This window comes from Eptesicus fuscus, chromosome 23 (genome assembly GCF_027574615.1).
Source record: "Eptesicus fuscus isolate TK198812 chromosome 23, DD_ASM_mEF_20220401, whole genome shotgun sequence".
Classification (NCBI taxonomy): domain Eukaryota; kingdom Metazoa; phylum Chordata; class Mammalia; order Chiroptera; family Vespertilionidae; genus Eptesicus; species Eptesicus fuscus.
This window is the reverse complement of record NC_072495.1, coordinates 27,074,338-27,088,031: the sequence shown is the minus strand read 5'-3', so window position 1 is coordinate 27,088,031 and position 13,694 is coordinate 27,074,338. Positions and strand designations below refer to the sequence as shown.

Below are 13,694 nucleotides of genomic sequence, written 5' to 3'. Positions count from 1 at the left end.
GGGAACGAGGACACCCCAAAAGCCAGAGCCCTCTGAACGCACTCAAAATACCCGATTCTAAACTTGCTCCACACGGCCTGCCCTGCACAAACCACAGCACCAACCCCGGGCCATGCTCTCCCCTCTCCTTCTCCGGCCACACCCTGTGCATCCCAGGAGGCCTGTGTGGAATGGCCTGCTCCCTCCTCTTGGGAACTGCAAGTACGAACTGCTCCTCGGCGGTCGTCTCCCTGTCTGCGGCCTCCCCGCCGCCCATTAGCACAGGACCCTGGTGCGTATGGAAAGAGCAGTCCACCCACAGCCTGGCTGGCTGGGAAGGGGGACCGTTTCCGGCTTTGCTTGCTGCCCGGCACCGCTCTAACCCTCCTCAGTGGCTCGCTCCCAAGCCTCGGCTGGTGTCTGTAGATGAATAGGGTTCCTCAGGAAAGGCCTCTAACAAGGTGACCTGATCGTACATTCCTAACTGGGCAGCCACACTCCAGGGCTATAACTTCTTCACACGATTTTAAAAAATATATATTTCTATCGATTCCAGAGAGGGAGAGAGGGAGAAACATCAATGATGAGAGAGAATCCTGGATCAGCTGCCTCCTGCACGCCCCGCACTGGGGATCAAGTCTGCAACCCTTGTGCCTTTGACTGGATTCGAACCTGGGACCCTTCAGTCCGCAGGTCGACACTCTACCCACTGAGCCAAGCCAGCCAGGAGTATAACTTCTTTAGTAAAAGGCTTTTCTTTGTCTTAAGCCCCGTCCATTTCCTGTGCACCTAGGTTAATATACCTTTGAAATGTCCTTTCAGACCCCTCCTTCACAACACCTTTTTAAATCCTCACTTGAGGATGTGCTTTTATTGGTTTTAGAGAGGAAGGGAGAGGGAGAAACATCGATTGGTTGCCTCCTTTACGTACCCCAAATGGGGATCAAACCTGCAACCTGGGCATGTGCCCTGACCAGGAATCGAGCCGGGACCTTCTGGTTCATAGGTCGACACTCAACCAGAGCCATGCCAGCTGGGCTAAAAAATTCCACATTTTTCACTGGGAACATTTAATTAGAAACAAAATCGCGAGAAGCCCCTTCACTTTTCAGGATACAGGTAGGGTGACGACCGAGTCTCGCTGTGTAGACCCGGGCACGGCTGGCATTCCTGCATGCTCTCCGGGGTGAACCTGTCCAAAGCCGGCTTTTCAGATTCCGGGTGCACCTCCCTGCCGAGTGTACCGGGTACTGTTCTACAGTCAAGTGTAACGTACGCAGTGACCACACACGCACTCGAGCCCGGGGCCTGGTGAACTGGGTCAGGACCACCCAGCTGGTAGCGGGGGTAGTGCTTAGCATGCAGACTCCCGAGCCCCCTCTCGGCCAACTAACCACCATATCTAGGGGTGAGGCCTTGGAATTTTTTTTAAACCACTATTTTTAAAATCTTTGTTGAAAGTATTACATAGGCCCCCTCCACCCCCAGGCGGCCGCATATATGCAGACAAGCTCATTGGCTGATCTCTTCGCACCCCCTCCCCTGCCTTCCGAGAGGTTCCAGTCTATTCATGCTTCTGTCCCTGGGGGAATCTCATTTCCAACAGGATGCTCAGCGGATGTTGAAAACACTGCTCCCACTCGCCACATTCATCATCCAGGCTCCAGGAGCCAAATAAACCCACGTCTGTAGGTCAAGGCGATCAGCACGGAAGCCAAGCTGCTGACGTGGGGGCTGCGGGTAGAACTCACTGAGAAAGACTCCGAAGAGATCGACTGCAGGAAACTCAAGGAACAAGTTTTTCTGGCCAGAAACATTAATTCGTGGTCAAATCTAAAACAAACTCACTCCATCTGGGGAGCAAGCTCATCTGCGATGGCCCCACACCCAGGAACCCTCCCCTGGAGCCACCAGGCAGGTCGCCCCCGTGTCAGAGGAGCTGGGGAGCTGGAGCGGCTGCTCGGGGGGTCTTTGCAGCCTTCCTTGATGTGCCTGTGGTACCTGACCGACCACCCATGCTTGCTCCTTAAGAGGGTGGTGGTTTTTTAATTTATTAAGAGGAGAGCCGAAACCGGTGTGGCTCAGTGAATAGAGCGTCGGCCTGCGGACTCAAGGGTCCCAGGTTCGATTCCGGTCAAGGGCATGTACCCTGGTTGCGGGCACATCCCCAGTAGGGGGTGTGCAGGAGGCAGCCGATCGATGCTTCTAACTCTCTATCCCTCTCTCTTCCTCTGTAAAAAATCAATAAAATATATTTTTTATAAAAAAAAAAGAGGAGAAAAACACGAGTTGTTGGTCCACACATTTACGCATTCACTGGTTGATTCTTGGTGGTTTTCCGCCCTAGTTTTTTTGAGAGAAAGGGAGAAACACTGATGTGGGAGCGCAACATTGGTCAGCCGCCTCCTGCCCGGCCCCCCACGGGGATGAGGCCCGCGACCCGGGCATGTGCCGACCGGACATGGGACTGGCAACCTTTTGGTGTACAGGATGCTCAACCAAAGGAGCTACCCCGGCCAGGCTACTGGTTGATTCTTGCGTGTGCCCCGACCAGGGATCGGACGCCGCCTGGATGCATCAGACAACACTCCAACGCAGCGGTCGCCAACCTATCGCCTCATGGACCACCCGTTGGCGCCGGCTGCTCCTTCGGGGTTTCTATTACAGGAACAATAAGCAGGCTGTTACCTCTTGGCAGAGTCCTGACGATGAAGCCAAGCTGATGAGAAAAGCCCCATCTGCTGCCAGCTGCGCAGATGTGCTGGACTGCCTTCCTCTCCCGTTACCTGCACACTGTGTGCCCCGCGCACGTGCCGAGGGCCAACCGCTGACCCCCTGCCTCAGTAGCTTCCGCTGTCGCCATCCTTTACCGAACCCCGGCAAGACCTCTTTTCAGCATTTGACGTCTGCCGACGCTTTCCCAATTTCCGTGTCTTTGTCAGTGTTCTGCTTTGCCTCCCCTCCCCTCTCTACCTTTGCAACACCGAACGCTGTGGTTGTGCCAATCAACGCGGAGACGCTCTGATAGACGCCTAAGCAGCTGTCCCCACAAACCGGGTTACAAAGCCAGGCTGGGAGCCATAGATGCTGGTCACTAAATTCGTTGAATTGCCTTTTAACATTAGACTGCTTTTGCCAAGGGCGAAGCCACCAGCGTTTCCAGGCTCAGAGGTCAGAGTACTGGACCGTGTCAAGGGCCAGGACCACGCATGCGGTGTTTTTCAAGCTGAATTGATGACGTTTCGTAGAGGTGACCTGAACACAGCACCACGCCATGCCCGTGTCTGAAGAGAAAACGAGACAGTCTGTGCGTGTGCTAAGGCTTAGCCGGCCAACTGGCCTGGGACAGCGCTTGCAACGTTTATCGAGAACTGCGCCACTTCAAAGTGCTGGCCGGGTCCCCGGCGATCTCCCAGGGTGTCACAGCCCAACCTGCTGCCAAAGCAAACACCACCAAACTCCAAATGAACACATAATCCGTCTTTTCACAAAAAGAAAACAGCCACCACATTTATTTAGTTGAACATTTCTCCTGACCTAAAAAGAAAGATGTCCAAAGAACAGCGAGGACCATACACAGAGCACACACCCCCGAACCCAGAGGCCCTACACGAGTAAGGGAAGTTCTGGGCCGCAGACCTTTATCTTCGCTTCTGGAAGATGTTCCCGCGTCCCATCCCACGTCCTCTTCCTCTCGCGGCCACTAGAAGGGGGGGAGAGAGAGGACAAGGCCCGGTCAGCATGGTCAGCGAGTGCTCACCCCGCAGGGCCTGGCGCTTTGGGAACCTGGCCCCACCCCACACCCGCCCACCGCCTTTCACAAAGGAAAATGGGACCCAGAGGGACAAGGACTGACACGGGGCATCCGAGCTGGAGCGGCACCACCCCCCTGCCTGCCAGCAGCACCGCGCTCCCCAAGAGGCTGAAGGCAGAGCACCGAGAGCAAAGGCTGTTGGGGAGCAGGTCTGGGCACCACATTAGATGAATTCCCAGAGCTGGCCTAGCGCGAGCTAATGACACAGGACAGATGCATGGAATTCACACTTATACGGTTAAATGTTAACATCTGTTAAATCTGGTGAGGGGTTTTATTATCCTTTGAGCAATTCTGCGTGTATGAGATGTCTTACAATAGCGACACAAAAATAAAACAAACTCACAAAAAACAAAGCCACACAAAGGGTGCAGGAGACTGCGGTTCTGTGATGACACGTCTAGGCCCGTGGTCGGCAAACTCATTAGTCAACAGAGCCAAATATCAACGGTACAACGATCGAAATTTCTCTTGAGAGCCAAATTTTTTAAACTTAAACTTCTTCTAACGCCACTTCTTCAAAATAGACTCGCCCAGGCCGTGGTATTTTGTGGAAGAGCCACACTCAAGGGGCCAGAGAGCCGAATGTGGCTCGCGAGCTGTAGTTTGCCGACTACAGGTCTAGGGGAACCAGGCTCCAAGGGACGGGGAGAATGCTCTGATGGCTGCTAACTGGAGCCGCACCCTGTCCGCTTACAGAGCTGGAGCTGCCCTGAAGGGGGCGGGTAGCCACCTGAGCAGCAGCCACATGCTGACAGCACCAGAGCAAGGGCTGGGGAAAGGCACAGGGGGCCCGGCGGAAGCCAGGGGACCTGGCAACTCACTGCCAAATGCCTCCTGCTCAGAGCCACTGGCTCCGCCTTTTGCTGGAGCTGGCGCAGGCACAGTGACAAGGAGCATGCGCTCCCGGGGAGCGGGGGAGCAGCAGTTCCAGCAAGGAAGCCAGCATTCCTGCCATCGCTTCTTGCCCAGGACAAAAGGTCCAGAGCTTCTATCTCCCCACAACCGCCTCTTGTCTAGGAAGGGCAAGATGAACAGATCAGCGTTTGGGAGGCATTTTATTTTATTTTATTGATTTTTTTACAGAGAGGGAGAGGGACAGAGAGTTAGAAATATCGATGAGAGAGAAACATCGACCAGCTGCCTCCTGCACGCCTCCTACTGGGGATGTGCCCGACACCAAGGTACATGCCCTTGACCGGAATCGAACCCGGGACCCTTCAGTCCGCAGGCCGATGCTCTATCCACTGAGCCAAACCAGTTTTGGCTGGGAGGCATTTTAAAGGATCACTTTATTGCATCTTTAAACCCCAAGCTACCTCATGAGATACACACGCAGCTAAAGATGCTGACAGAACCTGTGGCTTTCCTGCACGAAGTCTTTTTACCAATATTAAGACAGAGTCCAACAAGGACACTTGCTTTCCTTAGCTAATCAACGCGGCAGCACCTGCCACAGACCCAAACAGAACCCCGCTGCCTGCGCGAATCCAGGAGAAGGCCCCTGCTCACAATCCTGGGAACAAAGGGCTCCGCAGAGATGAGACTTAGCTCCTTATCTGCTTAAGGAGAAGCCTCCACCTTTTTACTAAGGAGCCACTTTGGATCCCGCATAAGCCGTATGACTGCGACCAGGCAAGGCAAGAGAGAGGGCAGGACAAGGCCCAGCCCCTCAGAGGTGGGGCCCCAAAGTTTTGGTAAAAGGGTAGCAGTGGGTGTGGAGATGGCTGATGTGGGGTAACAGGGCCCTTTCCTAAAAGACACACGGCAAACCCGCATGTGAAAACCAGTGCATCCGGAACACCTACCTTGGGCCTTGAGAATAGCAGCTTTTCCCCGGCCGGCCCCCGAGCCTTGGTTTTTATTTTTCATGCTCTTTAACATGGGCGCGTTTTTCAGCATGTCAGGCAGAATCAGAAAGCGGATCTTGCTCCCACGGATGTACACCTGCTCCAGCTGGGCCACTCGGCCATCTCTGTATGTGACGGTGATGTTGGACATCTGGAAGAGAACCACCAGCTCATCAGCAGGGGCCAACAGGCCAGTGGAGAACAGGGCACACAGAGGGGGAGCCCTGGCTGCTGGTGGTGGTGGTGGTGGTGGTGGGGAGAGTCCACAAACGCACAAACCAACATCTATCTATATAAAAGCAAAGTGTCCCCTCGGGAGTTCGAGCCCTCGCTATGGTGTGCGCTGACCACCAGGGGGTGGCGCAGAAGGGAGGAAGGCTGGCAGCCGGCAGCCGCTAGGGACCCTACCCATGCACGAATTTCGGCCTCTAGTCATGAGATAAAGGAACCAGGCAAAGCCAGGGACTGTGCCAGGCCCTCACACACATGGTCCTCACAGCACCGCCAGTGGTATGAGCGCTGCCACTGTTACAGCTGAAAAAACAAAGCACCTGTCCAAAGCCCAACAGCCAGAATGCAGGGAGTCACCTCACACCCAGCGGCCGGGCCCCAGGGCGCTAGCTCTGCTCTTCTGCCCGGTCGGCTGCGAGGCGCTCTCAGTGGTGATGACTGGAACAGGCAGGTCGACTCTGTCCTCTCCTGCATCTGCCCGCCCAGACTGCAAAGGCATGGAGGCCACAAGCAGGCGGCAGATGTGGCTCTACCCTCCCAGAGTGCATCTGGAGCGCTCACCTGGCTTGGGTGACTGGGGACTGAGAAGTATGAAGGGCCTGGAATACCAGGAGGGTTAGGGCAAGCGCTCGCCCAAAGAGAGACAGGGCGCTCAGGCAGGAAGTGCAGTGCGAGGACTGGAGCAGTGGACTGGGGCCAAGGACAGGGGCTTCCCCCAGGCTCTATGGGTCACCAAGCTCGTGGACAGAGGGGGGGTAGGGTTAGGGCAGCACTTTGGGAAGATAACTGTGCTAATGTGGATAACGGGGATGGAGAGGCGGGGAGCCGAGCGGTGAGGCCAGCCAGGAGACGGGCGTGGCATGGGAAGGGGACATGAGCCTGCTGGTGCCCATCTCAGCGGGTCCACGTTTTCCAGGAAAAGGAGCTTATTTTATGTCTCCTGGAGGAACGAGGGTTACAATTCATTCAGAATGGGTCAAGCCCACATTGCAGAGGCGTGCTGTCTCCGGATTCCTGACAGATGGTTGGCATCTTAGACTCACTCGTTCTCTTCTCTACGTATCTGTATCTGTCAGTTGGAACAGTTTCCAGAGTTGCAACCACTATCCCTGTTACACCCTCAGGGCTCAAGAGTCCCATCATCTTTGGCTCCAGGCCCAACACCCCCAGTTCCTTAGCAGATTTCCAGTTCCTAAGTCCTTGCCATCTGTTCTTGCCTAGAATACCCTCACGTCTGGTGCCACAAATGAACACCAGGGGTGGTTGGTTAGACTACCTGAGAAACATGGACCTGACCAAGGTTCACAACACCATCCCCACCTGTGACTCCACAGAAGACAGGCCCAGCCCCCCCACTTGTCAGGGAGGTAACCCTGGCTAAGTCTCCTGGCTCCCCGGGGCCTCAGTTCCCTCACCTACAAAGCGAGGAAAAATACCCCATAACAAAGCCAACGTTCGCCGAACACTTGCCAATGTCCCAGGAGATCACACACCCCGTAAGATAGATCCTGCCGCCACCCCCCTAGAGACGGGGTGGCACAGCCACCAGAGAAAGAGCTGTCTCTCTAGTCCCCTGCCTGAGCCCACACTGCCCCCGTGTGGCCTGCTGGGGTGTGCACCCAGGCCCCTCAGACTAAATCCACTCTTACTCACACACAGACCACCACATACTTCCTAGGACAGTGATGGCGAACCTATGATACGCGTGTCAGCACTGACACGCGTAGCCATTTCTGATGACACGCGGCCGCATGCCGGGGATGAAACATTTGCTGCTCCTGAGGATGAAACATTTGCGACTAGAGTCTTGGAGTTAGTTTTTTCCTCAAAGTGACACACTGCCCGGGTTATGCTCAGTTTTGTGGCGAAGTTTGACACACCAAGCTCAGAAGGCTGCCCATCACTGTCCTAGGACCATTAAGGAGTAAATGAAATGAGACAAGCATGTCTAAATGTTTTCCTATTGCCTAGCACATAACAGAACCTCAGCAAATGACAGCTAAAATGTCTATTTTGGGGGAAGCAGTTGAAATTAAAGGGGAAAAAGTCTACTTTGGGGGCCAGGTTGCCAAGTCACTTGTCCTTCAGCATAAACGGGTACATCTCATTCTTTTTGTCACAATCTCCCCAACCCGTTTTGCAAATCCCTGACAGAGGTTGTCGTGTAAGATAAAAAAGACGTCAACTATGTGTTTTCACAAACAGTATGTGCTCTGGCTGGAGCGGACAGAGCCCAGTACCATCTGACTCCTATTAGAGCCCCAAGAATGGCCCGCTGTTCCTCTCACGCTCCCCGGGAGGCCAGCGGAAATGACGGCCGAGCACAGAGCCCGCAGGGCACTGCCCGCCCACCCACGCGGCTCGCTAACAAGCCTGAGCTACATTCCCAGGACAAGGCGAAGGCAGTAACTCCAGTGAGCCCGGGTTTAATGTAAGTCGGGCGGGAACACCCAGCTCGCTCAGCCTTCCCAGATAACCACAACCAGACCCAGGCTCCCAGGGAAACGGCGTCTTGGACAGGATCTCGCACAGCAGTCCCCACGGCTCCCCGCGGCCCGAACAATGACAGGGAAAACTCCAGAACTAAGTGACTCCTAAGCTTTAAACCGCGCCGTTCTGAGGAGCACAGTGACATCTCCTGCCCTCTGCGGTCCCACCGGGACGTGCCTCATCCCTTTGTTCATCCAAGTCACCCTATACACACTGCTCAGCTGTCAGTCCCTTAGCAGCCACTGCTCATCAGAGCAACTGTCATGGTGTTCAAGTAACCTGTATTCTATTTAATCACGGTCTCAAAGCCATTTATATAACGTTTGTTACAATATATTGTTATAACTGTTCCATTTTATCATCAGTTACTAGAGGCCCGATGCACAAAATTCGTGCAAGAGTAGGCCTTCCTTCCCCCGGCTGCCCGCACCCGGCACCCGGGCTTCCCTTGCAGCCCCGCCTTCATCCAGAAGATCCTCTGGTTAATTAGCATATTACGCTTTTGTTATTATAGATTATTGCTAATCTCTTACTGTGCCTAATTTACAAATTAAGCTTTATCATAGGTATGAGTAGGGTACTATGGGTTTCAAGCATCTCCTGGGGGCGGGGAGGGAGTGTCTTGGAATGTACCCCCTTTGGCTAAGAGGGGCTCCTATACAGTCCCAACTGTGCGGCAGCCCGGCAGACTAATGCCGTGGGGCACGTGGCTGGCCCCTGCTTATTTAGTCTGCAACCTCAGGCTGAGGGGCTGCTTTCATCCCTGCTTAGAAAGGAGGGAACAGGGTGAGGCCCACACTCACTCCAAGCCACACTGGGGGGCAGGCGGCACCCTGACTCGAGACGGCTACCCCCAGGGTCTGCGTGCTTCACCTCCCACTGGCTGCACCTGAGACCAGCAAGGTCACCGGGCCTGACACCCTCACAGTGCAACGGGCAGCCTGAGGTCCGGAAGCTCAGGAACGTCCACATCAATAGCTGAGTAAATCCATCAAGATTCCCTCCCCCCTCCCTTCTACTCACGAACCTGAAGAACCTTACAATGGAGGAGGATGCCTTAGCCAGAGGACTGGATCTGTGCTAGTGGCTCCTCACCAAGGCAGAGGAGGCCAAGCCCCACAGGACCTACCGAGAGCCCACACACCCATCTCCACCGAGGAGAGAAACCTGCCGTCGCCGATGCCTACCTCCCTGCCCCAGCGGGACAACCTGGCGGGAAGATGATGCTCAATGCTACAAAGAAATCACAAACAAATAACCCTGGGAAACAACGGACAGTTAAGATACCTGATCTGACCAGCCGCTGTGGCTCAGTGGTCGAGCATTGACCTATGACCCAGAATTTATGGTCTGATTCCCGGTCAAAGCATATGCCCAGGTTGCGGGCTCGATCCCCAGTGTGGGGCGTGCAGGAGGCAGCCGATCGATGATTCTCTCTCATCATGGATGTCTCTCTCTCTCTTTCTCTGAAATCAGTAAAAACATATTTAAAAAAAGACACCTGACCCACAGTGTGACCTTGGGTAAGTCACTATCTCACTGACCTTCCGTTTCCTCACCTGGGAAATATTAACGGTCACCATACATTGAATTTATAACGTGCAAGGTGCTGAGCTAACTGCTGCACACACAGAACTCATCTGACCTTCAGGACAGCCCTGGGGTGGGGGTGGCACCCCTGTGGCGGCCTAGGGAGTACTCTGCTGAGATCTCCCTTCAAAGGAACAGTTTGTAAGGAACAGAGGGAGCTGACAACCTCCGGCTGCCACCTGTGGATCCAGAGAGGCCACTCTCCCCAGGCTGCCAGCCAATGACTGACCCCAGCAAGGAATCAGGGCCAGGCCACCAGGCATTTCTGCCTCATGCTACACTCCTCGGTTTTTTTTTTTTAAATGTTCTTGATTAGAGAGAGGAAGGGAGAGTGAGGGATAAAAACATCAATGATGAGAATCATCAATTGGCTGCCTCATGCATGCCTCCTACTGGGAATCAAGCCCGAAACCCGGGTATGTGCCCTGACTGGCAAATGAACCGTGACCTCCTAGGTCGACGCTTGACCACCGAGCCATACCGGCCGGCTAGACTCTTCAATCTTGGCGTCTGTATCACAGAGGACCAAAAATAACACCACCCAATTTTATAGATGGGGAAACGGAGATGATTAACATGGCTAAGGTCACATAAGATTCAAACCAACATCTGTTTACAAAGTCCAAGCTCTTCAGATGGTTTGAAGAACAAAGGAGAGAGTGTGCTGGTACATTGCAGCGTCACACAAACCCACGTGATGTTAGTAAAAGCAAAACAGCGCCCAGGGAAGGGCACCCGTCAGGAAGCTGCTCCATTTACCTGCAGGTGACAGTCACAGATGAGCTATCCCCCTACTGAGGGATGACAAAACTCTCCCCAAACCCACTCACCTCCAAAGGTAGTTGCTCTATCAAATGAGACTCACGCCCCCAAGAAAAACGGCAAATAAACACAGTATGTGACTAGAAGGTTCTGTTAACTGCAAAGCGCTATGCAAACCTGTGGAGGCAAATGGAGAATGGCCCAACCCGGGGACTCCAACGAGAGGGAGGGGTTCCACTTCTCTTAGGCAGGCCCCGGACCATGGGAGAAAATGGTGACGGAACCAAGAAACCAAAGACAAAGTTAACTCTTCCAGAATCCCATCGAGCTGATCCCCGCCCACCCTGTGAACCTGCAACACAGCCCCTGGCACACAGGAGGCACTCCACAAATCACTGTCCACGGGAACAGCGTGGAGAAGACCTCCTTTTTCACCGCCTGTCTGTTCTCCGCGCCAGAGGCACGGTTGCCCCGCCAGCGGGGAGTGCACGGGGCTACCTGGCAGTTCATGTTGTCCTCCGCCTCGATGAGCTTCCCGCGGTACACCTCGCCCGTGTTGGTCTCGCACGTCACGATGTGGCCCTCGGCTTCGTGCAGGACTTTGATGGGCACGCCGATCGACATCTTGGCAGGAAGCGAGCTCTACAGCGAGAGAGACAAGTCGGCTCCGCGTTCAGAGCCTGAGAAGGCAGCGCCCATGCCTCCCTCTGGGTCCCACACCCCATCTCCCTCCCTGCTACCCTCTACCTCCATCAAAGAACCAATCTTGTGTGTATCGGGAACGAGGGGGGTGTAGCCCATGTACCTTACAACGGATTCTCCACCCACAGTTGTGGGTAACTAACACCCTTTTGGGAACCCGTGACATAGACCTGAGCTGCCAATACAGCAGCCGCTGTCTACATGCAGCTATTTAAATTAAACTTAATGAAAATGAAACTTAAAACGCAGTCCCTCACTCACACTAGACACATTTCAAGGGCTCAAGAGCCACATGTGTCTACATGGGACATGCACATATACACTGAGTGGCCAGATTATGATGATCTCTGAACGCATAATCATCTGGCCACTCAGTGTACTTCTCTTGAGTACCTCATCTATTTGATATCAAAGATACTATAAATCGTGCACCTGATCAGTTTTCCCCTTTGCACTGGCTGATAGAAAGCTCAGGGCAAATAGGTGGTTGATCTCCAGCAAAAGTCCAGAATACTTTTGGTACCCATGTGAGATACAAATACACGGAGTGGCCAGATGATTATGCGTTCAGAGATCATCATAATTTGGCCACTTAGTGTATATATGCAGTGTTGATCACTGCAGATATAAACCCATGATGCAGGCATTATCTTGAAGAGGCTGTGCACTGAGTTCAAACCCTCCAGTGCCCTCTGACCCCCCACTGCACCATCCAGGCTGAAAAGCAAACATCAGCCGTGCACACCAAGTTAACCATGTATCATAAGCAGGAAACACTCATCTTGGAGGAAAAGACATAACCACAGGGCAAGCGCCTGACGGCTAATGAAAAAGGGACAAGCGGTGGATTTTTTTTATCCCCGAAATGCGTAACGGCGGAGGGCGGAAACTCATCCAAGGGCCGTGCGGTTGGGAAAGACACGCTCCCTTAGGGATTTTACGTGGAAGCGGGAACCACTGCAAGGAAGGGAGGGAGGAAGGCGCCAATAAAAAGGCAACAGCAACTGCAAAAGGGAAACGGGTTAGAAGCAGGGAGACGCGATAAAACGTATGTGACCGCGGGGAAGGCCCGAGGGCACCAGCGCCTGAAGGGAGATGGAGGCCCAGACGCGAGGGCGCCGTGAAAGGATGCAGGGGGTTGAGGCCGTCGGCCGGAAATGGCTTCCAGACTGCGGCCTGCACACTTCGAAAACCACCGGCCCGGGGACGTACAGGAAGCGAAGGGCGTGCGCTAAATGGACGCCCCTGCAGGCGCTCGGGAGGCGACGCTGATACTCGGGTGGCCCGACTTCCCGCTCTCCCCCTCCCCGAGCCCCGCAGCGCCCCACGGCGGTGCGTCCTTCTCCTTCCCCGGCCGCTCACGGGGGCCTCGGCCTACTCCCGCCTGCCCCTGGCCTCTCCTCACCGGCTCCGGCCTCCTCTTCCCTCACGGTGTGGTGGCGGCGACTCAGGAGACTGCGAAAGCGTGAGGCGAGCGAATGGCGGTCCCGCGCTCCCAGAATGCCTCGCGTTCCCAAAACGCCGCGCTCAGAGCTCGTCCCCTTCCGTTTCCTAGCTCGCCCCCGCGCTCTCCTCACCCCGCCGGCTGGGAAACGTGGGCTCTGGCACGATCGTTCCGGCCCCGGAATAGAGGGCTGATGACGGCGGGGGGCTGGGGGTGGGGACTCCGGTGCCGCCGGAAATATCGACCCTCAGGCCGGCAAGGGGACGGGGGATCGCGTTCCCAAGCACCCCGCACTAGGGAGCGGGCTGGGCCGGGAGGCAGGGACCTGGGGCCTGGGCCCTCGGATCGGGGCGGCGGGGGGTGAGGCCGAAAGCGAGGACCCTCCCCCCCTCACAAGTCAACCTTTGGGGCGCCCTGAGCGAGGCGAGGTGTTTCGCCGTACGGACAGGGAAACAGGAATAAAGAGGGAGGAGCGTCGTCCCTGAAGGGATTCGAAATGGGGTTCACTCTCCTGGAGCCCGGCGCCGTTTGGGGTAGGACCTAGCTTGGACCTGAGGCTGAGCGCCAGGGCTTCGGGGCGGGGCTCATGAGAGGGGCGGGGCTTCCGGGGCGGGGCTTCCAGGCGCGGGGCTCGGATAGGGGCGGGGCTTCCGGTGAACGGCGTGGAGAAGGGCCCGCGCGTCTGCGGGAGGATGGGGAAGGGGTGGGGTCACCAGAAGCCGCGGCTGCGAATGGTCGGGGCGGGCTTAGCCCTGGAGGCGGGGGCCTCTAGGAATGGGAGTCCGGACGAGGGAAAGGGGGGCCCAGGGAAGGGGCGGGGCGTAGGGAAGGG

At 55.4% G+C, this 13,694-nt stretch overlaps 1 protein-coding gene across 1 annotated transcript; it reads right to left on the bottom strand.

Moving 5' to 3' along the window:
* Positions 1-3,461: 3,461 nt before the first annotated feature.
* On the bottom strand, positions 3,462-13,396 carry SNRPD3 (small nuclear ribonucleoprotein D3 polypeptide). The gene is made up of 4 exons (XM_008157209.3): positions 12,824-13,396; positions 11,215-11,358; positions 5,602-5,794; positions 3,462-3,682 (listed from the first exon to the last, which is right to left on the bottom strand). Exons 2-4 carry the CDS (start codon positions 11,338-11,340, stop codon positions 3,621-3,623), a joined length of 381 nt encoding a protein of 126 aa, XP_008155431.1. The 5' UTR covers positions 11,341-11,358; positions 12,824-13,396; the 3' UTR covers positions 3,462-3,620.
* Positions 13,397-13,694: the final 298 nt, after the last annotated feature.